Source organism: Notamacropus eugenii, chromosome 4, assembly GCF_028372415.1.
Source record: "Notamacropus eugenii isolate mMacEug1 chromosome 4, mMacEug1.pri_v2, whole genome shotgun sequence".
Lineage (NCBI taxonomy): Eukaryota > Metazoa > Chordata > Mammalia > Diprotodontia > Macropodidae > Notamacropus > Notamacropus eugenii.
The window spans coordinates 327173975-327190946 of NC_092875.1; the positions used below are offsets into that span (position 1 = coordinate 327173975).

At 41.0% G+C, this 16972-nt stretch overlaps 1 protein-coding gene across 1 annotated transcript in view; it reads left to right on the top strand.

Moving 5' to 3' along the window:
* LOXHD1 (lipoxygenase homology PLAT domains 1) overlaps window positions 1-16972 on the top strand; it is a 283771-nt gene that overhangs the window by 227206 nt on the left and 39593 nt on the right. Inside the window, exons 34-37 of the mRNA XM_072605219.1 lie at window positions 3979-4106; window positions 6209-6326; window positions 12789-12966; window positions 14541-14726. Coding sequence (XP_072461320.1) covers window positions 3979-4106; window positions 6209-6326; window positions 12789-12966; window positions 14541-14726 — 610 coding nt within the window. The remainder of the gene's footprint in view (window positions 1-3978; window positions 4107-6208; window positions 6327-12788; window positions 12967-14540; window positions 14727-16972) is intronic.

A 16972-nucleotide genomic window follows, 5' to 3' on the forward strand; every position in this document is an offset into this window, starting at 1 on the left:
TTGTACTTCTTTTACCATTAGAACAAGTCTGCTTTTTAAGTTGTTATTTTCTTCAGTATTTTGTGTGCCTCTTTTACCAAGCAATTAATTCTTTTTTTGTAATTTTCTTGAATCACTCTCAATTCTTTTCCCAAATTTTCCTCTACCACTCTTGTCTCTTTCTTTAACTCTTTCAGAAATGCTGGATGAGCTTAGTTCCAACTAGCACTTTACTTTGAGGCTTTGGTTATAACTATTTTCATATTATTGTTTTCTTCTAAGTTTATTACTTGGTCTTCCCTATCACCATAGTAGCTTTTTATGGTCCAGTTCCTTTGCTGTAGTCACAAGAAATAATGATCCTCTCTGCCTCTTCTACTCCTTTGTGATCAACTGCAAAGGCTCTTCTTTGTCCTTAAATTGTAACCCAGAAATATGTATGGGTAATAGAGTGGCAACAGCACTCAATCCCAGTTCCAACAGAGTCCCCTGTAATCTCTTTCTATCAGTTGACTGACCCCCTTATGTTTTCTGAGCTGAGAGTTTCTGAAGCTGCTGTTGCTGCCACTGTCATGGCCATCTCCAAGGGTCACTACTATTGCTGCCATTTCAGGCACTCTGGATCATCTTCCACTCAGGTGTCCAGAACTCTCCTAAGTTATCTTAGGCTGGAAAAAAATGTCTCATCTTGACTTTTATTTGGCTCTCTTGCTCCAAAATTTGATTTGAGGTATTATTTTAAAGTTGTTTGGATGGGAATGTTGGGAGAATTCAGTTGGGTTGCTGCCTCTACTCTGCCGTCTTGGTTCCACCTGAGGAGCTTACATTTTAATGGGAAAAAACTATGTATGCACAGACAAGTAAAAAAAAAATATATGCAAAGTTGTGTTTGTCCTTCATTGCCGTAGGAGACCATGCCATCAGAGAAATGATGACATGTCTTTCACTTGACTTTGTTTTGAGTGAGGGAGGGCTGTGTAAGGTCACAAGCCTCACTTCTCCTCCAGAGCCATCTGAATCCAGTGACCAGATATTCATCAAGATGACTGGAGATGATGCAGGATGCACTGGGAGACCTTGACCCCTTTAGACCAAGGTCTATTCAGGCAATCACTTGGGGTGAGGTAATGCCCATTCGTTGAATAGACCTGTCTAAGGAGTAGCCAGGGCATGGCTCCTTTAATGAGGCAAAGAAAAAGAAAGACATCAGACTGGGGGGAAATAGCAACAGTTACTATTGATACTCTGAGGGGAGAACCCTAGCAATTGGATGGAACACTTGATTTGTGTCTTAAAGGAAGCTAGGGGTACTAAGAGGCAGAACTAAGAAGAGAGGGCATTCTAGGCATTGGATATACCCAGTGCAAAGGTATGTATATGGGAGATAGCATGTTTTGCGTGAGGAACAGCAAGTAGGCCAGTTTGGTTATACTATAGAATATGTGAAGGAAAATTATATGTAATAAGTTTGGGAAGGTAAACTGGAAAGAGATTATGAAGGACTTTAAAAGTCAAATGGAGGAATTTGTATATTTTTCTGGAGGAAACTGGGAGCCACAGGAGCTCCTTTTATAGTGGAATAACATGGATAGACACATACTCTAGGACAGAGGTGGGGAACCGTGGCCTGGAGTCTACCTTCACAGAACAAATACCCTAAATTAAAGGATTTGTTTGGTAAAACTTGGACTCAGACAAAAGGCCACATCCAAGGACCTAGAAGGCCACATGGGGCCTCCAGGGTGCAGGTTCCTCACGTGTACTTTAGGAATATCATTGGCAGCTATGTGTAGGGTGTGCTGAAGAGGGGAGAGAATTGAAGGAGGGAGACCAATAAGGAGGTTATTGCTAAAGTCCAGCATTTGTGTCTTAGGTACATAGGTATCCTGATTTCAAATCTGGTCTTAGACATTTCCTAGCTGTATGGCCATGGACAAGTCCCTTAACCTCTCTCAGACTCAGTTTCCTCATCTATAAAATGGGGATAATAATAAACACTTACCTTCTAGGGCTATTATGAGGATCAAACGAAATAATTTCACAAACCTTAATACAGACATAACTCATAACAAACATCTTTTTAAATAATAGCCACAGTAATACTTCCGGAACTAACACTTTTTTAAAATTCAGAAATCTTTTATTAAATACCTAGTTTTTGTCACAAACGCTATGCTGCACATGAAAAGAAGAGGGAGAAAAAACAAAAATAAAAACTCCCTGCCTTCAAGGAACTTATATTATACTAGGTAAATGTAGCATACTTTCAAATCACAAAGTAATATAAGATAATTTCAAGAGAGAATGACTATAATCAAGTATAAATAATCCCAATATTATGTTTAGTTTTGTTTTTGGTTGGTTTTTTTTCTTGGTTTATAACATTTAGTTGAACAAGCTTTTGAGTTTTAAATTTTCTCCCACTTCCTATCCTGCCCCCTCCCCAAGATGGCATGCAATCTGATATAGGCTCTACATAGACATTCATATTAAACATATTTTCACATTAGTCATGTTATAAAGAAGAATTAAAACCAAAGGAATAAACCACAAGAAAGAAGAAACAAAACAAAAAAGAGAGAGAGCAAATGGTTTGCTTCAATTCAGACTCTATAATTCTTTCTCTGGATGTGGATAGCATTTTCCATCATGAGCTTTTTGGAGTTGTCTTAGAACCTTGCATTGCTGAGAAGAGCCAAGTCTATTAAAGCTAGTCATTGCACAATGTGGCTGTAATTGTGTACAATGTTCTCCTGGTTCTGCTCCTCTCACTCAGCATCAATTCATATAAGAGAATTGATATTTTTGTGACCAGGATATTCCCAACTAAGGTGATATCATAGAGAGTGAATCTACCTGCATTTGCTCTTAGGGATATTCCTACCATTAATCAGGTAGTGGCTCAGTAGGTCCACAGTATTGTCAGTGTGCCCCGCTTTAAGCAAATCTCATATAGTCCAGGAAAATTCTTCACTTTACAAAAAAAAAATACATTGATGAGTTTAATTCAATTTAACAAATATTTAGTGAATGCCTAGTATAAACCAGGGAGTCTTCTAGGTGGTAAAGATAGAAGCAGAAAAACTAAGTAGTTCACCTCACATAGGACCTTGCACATAGTACATGTTCACTAAGCATTTATTGGTTATTTGTAGGGGCAACGGATAGAGCACCAATGAAGGAGTCAGGAGGACCTGAGTTCAAATCTCACCTCATACACTTGACACTCACCAGCTGTGTGACCTTGGGCAAGTCACTTAACCCCAACTGCCTCATCCTGGGTCATCTCCAGTCATTCTGATGAATATCTGGTCAGTGGATTCAGAAGGCTCTGGAGGAGAAGTGAGGCTGGTGACCTGCACAGCCCTCCCTCACTCAAAACAAAGTCAAGTGCAAATCATGTCATTATTTCTCTGATGGCATGGTTTTCTTCAGCAACGAAGGATGAACACACATATTGGTTATTTGTAGAATAAATGAAAGGATAGCAAATTCCCTGGTTTCAAAGTGGAATGCAATTTTTAAAAACTTGATTCACATAATTTTTCAAGAGTATGTGTTGCAAAAAACTAAGTGCAACAGGAATTGCACAGTGTGCTAGCCTGAGGAAGAGACTTAGTCCCTGCCTTCCAGAAGCTCAAAACTGAGATGGGGAGACAAGATGTATACAGATGAAAAGCACATAAGATCACATAGGAGAGGGAACATATCTTAAGAGTCTTTTGAGCAGGGAGAAGTTGCAAAGAGGTCTGATATCAGGAAAATCTTCCTAAAAATTAGAACTATCCAAAAATAGAATGGGCTATGTTGGAGGTGATGAGTTTCCTCTCCATGGAGATCTTTGAGCTGAGATTGGATGATCACTTGTTGGATGTGTTACAATGGGGATTGCTTTGGGGTTTGGGTTGGACTAAATAGCTGCTGAGATTCCTTATACTTCTCAAACTGTTCGTGCGATTTTATGGAAGAATCTTAAACCAACCTTTGCTCTTTTGGCAGATCATGTATGAGATGACCGTCTGGACAGGTGATATCGTTGGAGGTGGCACCGATTCCAACATTTTTATGACACTTTATGGTGTGAATGGGAGTACAGAAGAGGTGCAGTTGGATAAAAAGAAAGCTCGGTATGCAGAGGCACTAATCTTCGATATTCCACAACCTGGCCCCATCCTTCTTTTGTTCTTATATTCTCATCTACTGCTCCTTTCCACACATCCTTGACTCAGTCTTTTTTCTTCATCCTTTTCTTTCCCAAATACCTGGTCCAGTCCTGATTCTACACCTTTCTTCATGCTATTGACCTTGTTTGGAATGTCCATCAATCAATCTCTCAATCACTAAGCACTTGTTAACTGCTTACCATGTGCCGGGTACCATACTAAGTGCTGGGGACACAAAGATAGAAATGGAACAGTCTCTGCCCTTGAGGATCTTCCATTCTATTGGGCAAAATAACGTGCATGTCAGCGGGGGTAGGAGTTGGGGTGGAATTTGTCAGGGTACCAACACTTATCCATATCTTACCTTCTTTTCAAGGAGTAGCTTAATGTCTCACCAACCTAGTCCACCATGATCTCTGATCCTATGCCACTGTTCATACCATTCATTTGGTTCTAATCCTATACTGTCTTGTACTGATCTTAGTTTTTCGTATTTGTATAGCTTGTCTCCTCATCTAGACTATAATCTCTGAGTACAGGATACAAAAAACTTAGCTTGGAAAACACTGGACATCTAGGGTAGAGGTGAGAGGAGAGTCTGACCTCTTTTCACTCCATTCCATGGTATTTCAATGCAGACACACCATCTGTTCCACCCCAGGTATACCAGGGTAGTGCTAGAGCCAGCCTGGCCTATAAGTAGAGTCAGCCACTATCTTAAATGGTGATTTCAGTTACCCAGGATATTTCAGCACTCTAAGTTTTTCCAGCCATATTCTCGGCCAAACTGGAAGTTCCACTCTCCTGTCTTCATCTCTTGCTCTTAAAGTTTTAATCGTCAGTAAAATAAATGTCCACCGCTGAGGGAAACCTGCTCCAGGATTGGTCAGTCCTTGGCTTGGCATTTTAAGGTCTTTCCTGAGAGTGGGAGGAGGGAAAAGGGACCAGAACAAAAAAACATCGGCACTTGAGAGGGGCCATAGGAACAAATAGACACTGGGGGACATTGAATACAAACTCCTTGGGCAAGTCAGTCTTGCTATATCACTGCCCCAAAGCTCCCTATATTAGGAGAAGAATCAGCAAGCAGAGGTTCTTCTCCAGTGGCTATTGAATCAAATCCTTCAGGTGCAATGAATAAAGTCTCCCCACCCAAGACTGGCAGAAGCCCAGGGCTAAACCCCCCTGGGCCTTCTTAGAGCCCAAGAGAAAGCTGAGTGGTTGGAAGGAAAGGTGGAGTTAAGCGTCCCATTACCACAAAAGAAGGACATGGAACAAGATGGTGAGGAGTCACCCACAGACAAGGGAGAATTCTGTTCTGTGCAGGGGGAAAGTGAACTGGGACTTAAATGAATTTCACAAAGTAATGGTAGATTAGGGTAAAACTTAAACTGCTCCTTCTCTTTTTAAAAATGAACATTTTCCCCCACCTTTTTACTGGATGTGTGTGCGTGTGATTGTGTGGGAGTGAGTGTGTGTATGATGCTGTCTCCAGACAATGACTAAATGAAAAGTGGCAAGAATTAAAGGCAAATAAAGACTAAAAATTTCCAGGGCACCTTCTATGAACAAAGTTCTATGATCTTATATTTTCTGAGTGGGGAATTAGCTTATGGAAACTATCAAGAGATGTGATATCCACCTTAAGCCACATGAAGGGAAGCTAGATGGGGGATGGGGAGTAGTACTTGGCTCTACTACACTGTCCTGCTCTTTGTAGTCTCTTGCCTCAGAGAAAGAAGTCCAGTTAGAATGAAAAAATCCAAACACATGAGAAGTAAAATAAGAATTCAAAAAGATGTAAGGCTTCATTGGTAAGGTTATTCTATCCTCTGACAGACTAAACTCTTCCTGCTAATGCTTCCTAGACAGCCTTTGTGAGTTGCTCTCATCACAATCCAGCCTAGAACTTCTATTTACTCATCTGTAAAATAGGGATAAGAATATACATATTGCCTACAGCAAAGCTTTTGCAAGGATCAAATGTGCTAATGTGTAGAAATAGATCTGTAATTAGAAAACACCCTAGAAATATTGTCTGATTATTATTACCCCCATGCCCACAGGTTTGAGCGAGGACAGAATGACACTTTCGTGATGGAGATTGATGACATTGCCCCATTCACAAAGATGCGGATGCGACTGGATGGGCTGGGCAACCGACCAGAGTGGTTCCTGGACAAGGTAACCGATGAGCTGGACTGCGCCACCCCACTTTACTTGCCATGCCCTCCTGCTCAGTCTCCTTGCTCATTCTCATATTCTCATTCTCTCTCTCTCTCTCTCTCTCTCTCTCTCTCTCTCTCTCTCTCTCTCTCTCTCTCTCTCTCTCTCTCTCTCTCTCTCTCTCTCTCTCTCTCTGCTCCTCCTAGGCATCATCATCTCCTCGTACCACTGTATTGCCCTCACCTTGAAACCCTGTCCTGACTAACCTGACCCTGCTCTCAAAATTGCTGCCCTTTCTCTCTCCATCCTTCCCCAGCACTGTAGTATCTGGTACTTCTTGGAATAGTGCTTTCCACATTGTTCTTAAGGTAAGGAAAAAAAAGAATATATACACATATATCATTACCAAGAGGTTGTTCACCAAGTGATACAGTTTTTTTCCAGTAATGTAAATTGTGAAATAAGCTATCCACTCAGGTAAGAAGGAAGTATGGTCCACATCAGTAGAAGGAATATTCACTCTAATAAAGTGAACACTCACTCTAATAATGTGTATGAAGATGTTATATTACATTATGTCATATTATAGGGCAGCTAGGTCATGCAGAGGATAGAGGACTGAGTTTGGAATCAAGAAGACTCATCTTCCTGAGTTGAAATCTGCCCTCAGATACTTCCTAGCTTTATGACCCTGGACAAGTCACATACTTGTTTGCCTCAGTTCCTTATCTGTAAAATGGGCTAGAGAAGGAAATGGCAAACCATTTTAGTGTTTCTGCCAAGAATACCCTAAATGGGTTCATGAAGAGTCAGACACAACTGAAATGACTCAGTAACAAGATGTTATATTATATTTATTATATTATATTATAATCATATCATGCAAGTCGTTGACAGTTGATAAAGCATCAGGAAGGTCTGGAGTCTGAAAGACCTGAGTTCAAATCCAGCCTTAGGCATTTACTTGCTGTCTGACCCTGGGCAAGTCACTCTGCCTCAGCTTCCTCACCTGTAAATAGCACCTACCTCCCAGGGTTTTTGTGAGAATCAAATGAGATAATATTTATAAAATGTGTAGTGCAGTGCCTAGAACATAGTAGGTCAAATATGAATGCTAGATATTATTATTCTATCATGTCACATTGTCATGTCATATCTTATTATATTATAACATCATAACATATTTTATATTCATATTTATATACATGCACACAAGTGTCTTTTCCTGCTACACTGAAGTCCTCTTCTGACACCATGTTGTGGCTTGGAGGTGACTCTCAAAAGGCTCTTAGCCCAGCATAGGTCCTGGTAGGTCCCATCCAACTGAAATGTTTCAAGCATGGACTGGTAATGGGCTCTGTATCTTCAGTGACTCAAGGACCAACCAAACAAAATTTAGGGAGACTTACCACAGAGATGGACACAGGGCAATGGGATTTCTAGCACTGACAGTTTTCAAAGACATTCTACAAGGTTTTAGGATTGTAATCTGCTTTGGTGAAAAGACTGCCCATACCAAGAAACTGTCAGATTCTTGAAGGATGGAATGTCTATAGGTGTATATATGTATGTATGTAAATGCAAGAGTATATACATACATATATACATATGCATACCCATGTATATATGTATATTATATTATTTTGTTCCAGAGCTATGATTTTTAACTGTTTGGAGAGCTCCTGTTGAGAAAACACCCCTTACCAATTCAGATCAGCAACTATTCTTCAACTTACAGTCCTGCAGCATTGTCTAGGGGCACTGAGAGGTTAACTAATTTTCTCAAGGTCACACAGCTTGGACAGAGAACAGCCAGTACTTGTCCATGTGCTCCTGCTGCCCAAATTAGCTCTCTAACCAGTTCTTTCCGCTAAATCTCTCATGTATGATGTGTGTATATTAACCAATCTATCAAGTATTTAATATGATAGGTACTATGTTAGGCTCTAGAAATACAAAGACAAGGATGGAATAGTTCCTTTCTAAAGGAGCTTATATTACACACACATACACACACACACACACTTCATAGATTCCTACATATGTGTAAACCCAATTCATATTAAGAAGATATACATGTAATATATATGTGAATATAAACACATATACTTCTCCATATACTCAAAAATTGTTGGGATTGGAAGCTCAATTCCGTGTGGACGGTCTCGGGCAGGTAAAAGTGGGACTTCTAAATCTTAGAGTCTTACGAGGCCCTCCATGAACAGCGGGGGTTCGAGAAGGTCAGACTGAGCTAGCTCGGCTAGCTCGGGTATTTCCGCCTCTCCCCGGGAGATACGTGATGGGTGGAGTCTCCCTGCCCTCGAGGTCGTCCCGGATTGGAGCACACCTAGTTACCTAACAGCACGGTATTGAGATGAAAACTGTGTGGCTGAAGGTTAAGTAGGATTGAGGAAGCCAGAAAGCTCTCTTAGCACGTGTGGAGCCAAAGAGGACAGTAGGGCTCCGCTTCTTTTCTTTCCTCTCTCCCCTCCCCCTCTCTCCCCGCTTGTACTTCTACTTCCAATCCCTTAAGATCTTAGCCTCCTTAGGAAATCTCCCTCTCTTCCTCCTAAGGAAGACCCCCCTGCACTTGTAACCGAAACCCTGAAATAAAGCTCAACCCCTGTTCGACTCTGGAACGTCCTTTCTCTCATATGTGCATCCGGTTTGGCCAACCGAAGACCTGGGACAGGTAAGAAAGACTCGGGTAGCCCAATACAGGCCTCTAGGCTTGGCAAAAAATAGTGTCCCAAAAGTCCTAGTGCAATTTTGGGACACCCTATATATTTCATATTAATATTCTAATGATTTATAAGAATAGATTGTAATCTTTCCTGGATAATATTTATGTTTTAGGAGGGGTTAATGCTTTAATATAAAAGAATGGTGAAATTTTGGGGTACATTAGCAGATAGGTGAGGGAAAATATTATATTTACTACATACATGGTTCCGTTTTCAGACTCAAGGAGACACCCAGGGTTGGTTTATGGAGTGAGTGCAGGAGAGAGTCCAAATGATAGTAGATGAATCTATAAAGGTAGACTGGAGCCACAAAGATAAATTGCACTCTTTTTCCACAGGCTGGCCCTTGGGGAGATAGCCTTAACACAATCTAGCAAAAATATCATTTGGAAAATGAAAAATCCAGTGAACAAGCTGGTTTTGTCTAATAATCCCTGACATTTGTACATTGCTTACTTTTTTACTAAAGCACTTGCTCAATCTTTTTTTATTTAATGCTCATAACAGGAGATACAGAACAGGTGTTACAGTCCTCATTTCCCTCATCCTCAAGTCAGGAAGCTGAAGCCCAGGGACAAACAGTGCCTTGCCCAGTGCCTCATAGCTGGTTAGTAGCAAAGCCAGGATGAACACTTGGGTTTTATGAACATGCTGAGCATTGCTTACCACTGTCTGCACCACTCAGCCACCACAGTGACAAACTGTTTGGGTTCATTTCCTCCCCTTCACTGCCCAGTTGACTTCACTTTTAAGTAGCCACAGCTTAAATTCTTTTAAGTGAACCAACAACAGAGAGAAAACCAAGCAACATCATTGCTTATCTTTCAGTAGTCCAACTGGAAGAAGTACCAGTGTTAGGAGTGGTAGGCTTGCTGATTCATGGGGCTCTGGTAGGACTTGGGGGTAGGGAGAGAGGAGAGAGTGAGGTACTCAATGAAGTTCTCTTGGACTTGCCAGTGTTTTACTGGGCCCCTGTAAGAGGCCCTGGCTTAACTGCTGTCTGATTATCAACAAACATTGGCATGGAATCCCTGGTCTTGGGTTCCCTTGACATTACTCACTTCTCTCTTTAGTCCATATTGGGCTGGAGAAGAGTCAATATATTTGGCAAATAAGAAGTCTTGGTGATCTCAGAATTCCCTTGAAATAGTGGGGATATGAGATAAATTTCATAGCTAGTTATGTTGAGAAAATTGAGGTACTGGGTAGATGTCACATGTTGGAGACATAGCAGGGTCAACTGAAACTTTGTTTGCACATACAAGTGTGTGTGTGTGTGTGTGTGTGTGTGTGTGTGTGTGTGTGTGTGTGTGTGTAGGGAAGCAAGATGTGTGCTTTTGAAGGTCAAGTGGATGAGGGCAACTTGATATGCATCTGTCAGATCACTAAGTCAGTCTCAGATGGGTAGATGGATAGTCACTTGTCATATTAGGACTGGAAGGAGGGCCCCCAGGTCCAGGGCAATCACCAGAGCTGGTTCAGAATCCTAAGATTCCATCAACTAATTGCCACCTGTGTACTAAGTATCAAGCACTATAAGGGATACAAATATTGTTTAAATGGATGAGAAGTCACAATTGTCCTCAGATATGATTGGTGATTAAAAGATATGGTGATATGTTAAAATGTAAATAATAATATTTCCTTAATGCTTCAAAATATTCATGCTTTAATTGATCATTGCTTTATAGATTTAGAATCCAACCCTTCATTTTACAGATGAGTAAACTGAGACCTAGAGGTTAAGAGTTGCATGGGCAAGAGGTAGCATGATCTAGAATCTACCAGCACAATTCAACAAACCTCTATTAAATGTGTGAAACATACTAGGCATTGGAGCCACAAAGACAAAAACTGAATAATTTCTACCTATCAGAATCTTACATTCACCTAGAGTTGTAGATAGGCATGAGTGTGGAGGGGTCAGAGTCTGGTCCCTTAAGGCAGTGATATAATGATCGGAAGCCAACAATGATGTATTCTCTCCTCACCCCTGCCTTCTTGGGGTGAGGGTGGGCATGCCTCATATCACACCTGAATTACAGACCATATGGGCATTATTGTTTCCAGTTATGGTTGATTTTAAAAGCAGCCAGGCTCTTTGAGGTCAGGGAACATGTTTTATTCTTTTTTAGCCCCCAGAACATTGTTAGCATAGTAAACAGTGAGTCAATCCTTGTATAAAGAATAGAAGATGCATTTTGATCAACCGAAATGCCAGGGAAGAGTCTATCCTCCATGGCTAAGGTAGGTCTAGTTCTGAGTAAAACTGACAAGTTGGTCATTAGTGTCCCTTCATGACCATTTCTTCTCCCTTCTTCTGCCTTTTGACTTCCTCCTTCCCCCAACATGGATCTTAGGGTCCTCTTGTGGACCAGAACCCCCACCATGGCTTCCTCTCCAAGCCTTCTCTCCCCCCACAAAAAAATCCTCTGAATCTTTCATAGAATTTTGCCTAGTACTCTCCTTTGCACTTCTCTCACTGTCTGTTATATCACAATTCATTTGTATACTCATCCTTTACCTCATTTCAATCAATTATTCAGTTAATAAACATTTATTAAGTACCTAATATGCACCAGGCAGTATAAGCTCGTTGGGAGCAAAACCTATGTCTTATATCTTTGTATCCTTAGCAACTTGCACATGGTAGATGTTTAATAGTTGTTTGTAGAATGAATGGATGGCCTTTGTAGCAAAGGCTCCCTCCACTAAGAGCCTATGATTTGAAGACCTTTCATTTGTCTGACTTGATCTCTATTGTCCAAGTAGAAACTGGTGACATTGATAACAGGTATTTCCCCAGTAATAAGACCAGCTCTTCTTATAAACCTTCAGGTTTTACTTGCACAATAAGGACCACAGAAAGGACTCACACTTGAGTCCACAGAGAAACCCTTTCCCCTTTATGCAGACCTTGGAGATGTGGATAATCCCTGTAACTCACCACTATCCTAGGTGGGTGTTGAGGGTGAAGGTTAGGATTATTACTCCACATTGTTAAACTGCTATGTGGACACCCTCTGCTCCAGGGCAATGGGCACTATTACCCTCTGATGACCAAGTAGGATGCCTTTGGGCAACTGGAAATTATCTGTTCTTTTTCACCCAGGTCCCATATTCCTACACTACACACAGGATTTTCTAAGGTAGTTGTGGAAGTACTTCCAATTTGCTTTTCTGAGAATGTCTTTATTTACCGTTCCCCCTCTGCTCTTCCCCACCTCTCCAACCCCTGTCAATAGGGCCTGTAGAGCATGCTTCCCATTTGGTCATCACTCATTCAGGGTTTCAAGAAGGATTTATAAAAGCATTTGGGGTCTCTTTTCATTTCAATTTTCTTCTCACCTTCCTTTGGGACAGTTGAATTAAGGTTCTTCTTAACTCAAGAAAGAAGAAGCTGATGGGACCTATGACTTAAAGGATGGACCCTTGCCCCCTAGGGAAAATTCACATCCCTAAGATGTCCATATATAACTCTACCAATCATCATCTGCACCTTAACTGTCTTTAAAGAGTAACTGTGGAAGGTACTGACCTTATGACAGGATAGTGGGAGATTTTATGCTTGAGGGTAGGGATGGAGATTCCAATTGTACCAGATAGGTGACAGCTTACTCCAGGACCCTTGGGGCCACCTCAGGTCCCTTGGAGATCTAGTTGGTTCTGCTGAAGGTATTGAGGTTGGTGGTTGGGAGACATGAAGGGTCCATTCCTAGTTGTTCCTTTTCCTCAGGTCCTCCTGAAGAACATGAACAATGGAGATCTGACAATGTTCTACTATGGTGAGTGGTTATCTGAGAGGAAGGGTGAAAAGAAGACCCTGGTCTGTGAGATGTGTGCAGTGATTAATGAGGAAGAGATGATGGAGTGGACATCCTATACAGTTACGGTCAAGACCAGCAACGTTTTTGGTGAGTGTTGGTCCTCTTGCAGAAAGGCTTCTCCTTTACTAATTCCCTGCCCCCTGCTCTCTTCAAGTCAAGAGTCCTGTCTTATTTTCATCGATCTTGTTCAGATCACTTTTGGGGGAGTGACTTTTGAGAAGTGTATGCATTTAGAATCATAGAATTTTTGAGCTGGAATAGATCTTATAGTCTTATAACCTAACATCTTCTTTTCATAGGTGAGGTAACTAAGGCTCAAAGAGATAATATTATTTATCTGTGAACACATAGATAACTGTGGGAGGCATGGGGCTGGGGCCTTGTTGTGCTGACTCCAGACCCCAGACTCTTTCCATTATACTTCTAGCCAAAAACCCCAGAAAATAAATAAATGAATAAAACCCTTAGTTCCCACATCTCATGAATGGGAATAATCTAGCTTCCTTGTTGCTTTCCATTTTCATATATCTCATAGTTTGTACTATTTAGATATTTTATTAGATACTAAGATATTATTTAGATATTTTATATCTTACTTTCTCTTTGCTTGTGGCTAGTCTTTTAAAAAAATATGAATAAAGTAGACTTTGCCTTCTGTGATCACCGTCCCACTCAGCGACTCTCCTAGGCTGTCTAGTATAGTCTACCTTCATGCACACATGATGTCCTCTCAATGCCTACGACCCCAACCTGGGCCTGCCCTCTCTGGAGAATGTGTAGTGCTCAAAATCTACCTCCCTGTACCCTCTCCTATCTAAACTCTGATAAGTTATTAACATTTAAAAGTTTATATCAATAAATTCAATAAGGACTTAATGTGTTGTACTATCTACTCGAGATATTTGTGTTTTAATAAGGGAGAATGCCTTAACCCCAAAGAGTAAAGATCTAAAGTTGGAATTCTATGCACAGGTAAGCACAGGCAAGGAAGACATTTGGGAGAGAAAAGCTTCCATAAACCCCCAAATCACACTACACAGATAGCTTCTAATTGTACTTATACATAAAGCTAATTATCCATCAGTGATCTAACTATGTCAAATTTGGCCAAGACTTAGTAAATCTAACCACTGTAAATCAAGAATTCAACTATTACCATTCGTTAGGGAATAGCTAAGCAATTCATTTTAAAGGGAAACAAAATGCTTCTTTTATTACAGTCAAAGGAGTGGAAACTCTAATAATGGAATTTTAGGCACTAGTAGTATTTAACTGTTTTCCTGATAGAAATTTTACTGATACTTGGAAGTCACACGATGTGGGCAGCTGTCAATTTAGTCTATACATAAAATCAACCCTGGGATGAATTGTGCTTTGGGCTATTATTTAAGTATTGGTCATAGATTTTTATTGAATCCTCCACATTCCCTTCTCTGAGACCTCTTGAAACCAATAGCATTTGCTAAGAGATTGGTTAGAGTCCCAGAGCAGAAAGCATAATGAACTTAACTGGTCATTTGGGAATCAATCATTTGATTTGAACCTTGTAAACAACTGAGCCACAAGCCAGTCTAGAAATAACTCCAGGGTTGGGAAAGTTTCACATCAGAGAGACTTAATTTCAAAGTCATGTATGTGGACTCTTTGCCATGTCCCTTCAGGAGCTGGCACTGATGCCAATGTGTTCATCATCATCTTTGGAGAAAATGGAGACAGTGGTACCCTGCCCCTGAAGCGATCCAAAAACTTTAACAAGTTTGAGCGCAATGGGACAGACACATTCAGCTTCACAGACATGCTGAGCCTTGGTCATCTCTGCAAGCTGAGGGTCTGGCATGACAACAAAGGTAATTCCCTGCTCAGATCCTTACACCAGAGATGTGGAGGAGGCCGGGCCACAGCTACTTCCCTAGATGACTCAGGGATGGGCCAAGGGTTAGGCATCAATGGCAGCGGCCTTGAGCATGGCTATGTCATGACTTGGCAATAGAACTGACTACATGAAGCTGGCTTAACCTATAAGCTGGGGACCAGACTCAGAAGCTGTCTGAGTGCCAGCTCTTATCATGACCAGGATTCTTGACATCCTCTGGGAGTGACCGTCCCCTAGGATCAAAAAAAAAGAATTAGAAATAGCAAGGGTGTCACAGCAAATCCAGATTTCTTCATACCATTTCTCCTGCCAGTCTGAAGTCCCTGAGGTAGGGCAAATTCCTTCCCTGGCTTCCCCTGGGCAAGATCAGTCAGGGAATGAGCACTCATTTCTGGTCTCCATCATATAACTATCACAGAACTTTTAAAATCTCATTCCAAAATCACCCACTTCTTTTCTTTATGACACTAGGCTAATAAAAGTCAAGTTCAAATGATTAGAGGCCTTGGTTACTTCCTTTTAGGAAACAGGAAACACTGGCACAAGGATAGGTCTGCTTCTTAAATAATTCAAAAACTCAGTGATTTCATTAGGGTAGGCAGTCTTTCTCCTGATGCAGATGGTAGCCCCTCCAAGACTCACTCAGTAAATGATTTTTTTGTTTTGTTTTATTTTGTGACCCAAAGAATTTATTACCCTCTGGTCAATGGGGGGATAAACCTTTCCAAGCTTAACTAGGCTGCTTCTAGAATGACAGATATACAGTCTATCAAAGGGTTTGTACTTCAAGGCTCCCCAGGTTGTGTAGGAAGTGACAATGCTTGCATTCCATTAGTACAGTCTTTGAAAATTCAGTTTCCACAGTGAAGAGACAGAATTAGACTTTTCTTGGTGATTTTGTTCACTTCCCTTGCTGGATTTCATAAAACCTCAAGCAAAGAAAAGATACAAACTTTCTTCCTCATAAAATACATAAGCCTAGAAAAATATAAGCCTCAAGTCTTTGGGTCAAAGTATTGATCCAATACCTAAAATCTCTGGGTTACTCAAGGTGACTTCCTTCCTCCTCTCTCTTCCTGATTGCCCCTTTCTTTGCTGGTCATCTCTCTATCCTTCCTTGCTACCTGATCTCTCAGTGTGCTGTCCCATTCCTGTAATTTCTCTACTACTTGAATTCTGTGTTCTTAACCTTGACCTATTGATGTGACATACTGTTGACATTCCCACCTTGGTGTTTAGACATGACTTCTGTTTTTCTGATATCATTTCATCAATTAATGTTTTACTAAGCACCTACCAGGAACCAGGAACTGTTTTAGGTACTAAAGATACAAAAACAAAAATGACACCTGACCTCAAGGAGCCTAGAATCTACTAGGGGGAAACAATATGTACCCAGATGAGAAAATAAAAATCCTTATAAAAAAAAAAGTACAGAACAATATGGAAGAGGAAGAAGGCTCTAGCAACTGGGAGCTTCAGGAAAGGCCTTACGGAGGAGGTGACTCTTAAACAGAACCTTGAAGTAAATTCTAAGAGGCAGACGTGAGGAAGGAGGGTGTTCTAGCATGGGAGGCAGCTTGGGCTGTCAGAAGCACACAGGCAGAAGATGGAATGTCTTAGGCAGGGCAAAAGTAGCAACTAGGCCACTGTGCCTGGAATATTAATCTATAACCCTGACCCTCATCAACATCGCTACAACTGCTTCCTGAAGGCCCATTTCTGGCCCAAAATGTGTTGTCCCTCTGGCAGCCACTCTCATAGAGAGGTATTTAACAAAGATCATCAGCGTATATGCTATGTATAGAGCAATGCCTAATTTTATACCAAACATACCAATTAATCGAAAATGACTCCCAAATCATGAAAAAATAATCTTTTGCTATAATCTTAAGCATATAAGTCCCACAATTGTTTCTGCAAAGAGGATTACAGTGGATTTCCACTCCTAGGCCTGATAGGGCATATATCAACACCCAACCACATGTATGTCCAACAAAGGGTGAGGATAGGGAGAAAGAGCAGGGGAGAGAGGGAGAGAAGCAAGAGAGAGAGAAAAAGAGAGAGATAGAGGAACAGAAGGAGACTGTAACAAAGAGGTAGAAAGAGAGGGAGTCAGAGGGAGAGAGAAAAGAGAGGGAGAAAAGAAAATGGGAGAGAACTGTAGCAAAGCTAGGTCTGTATTACTCAGCTTAGCTCCAAGTCAGAGCAGATTAAGAG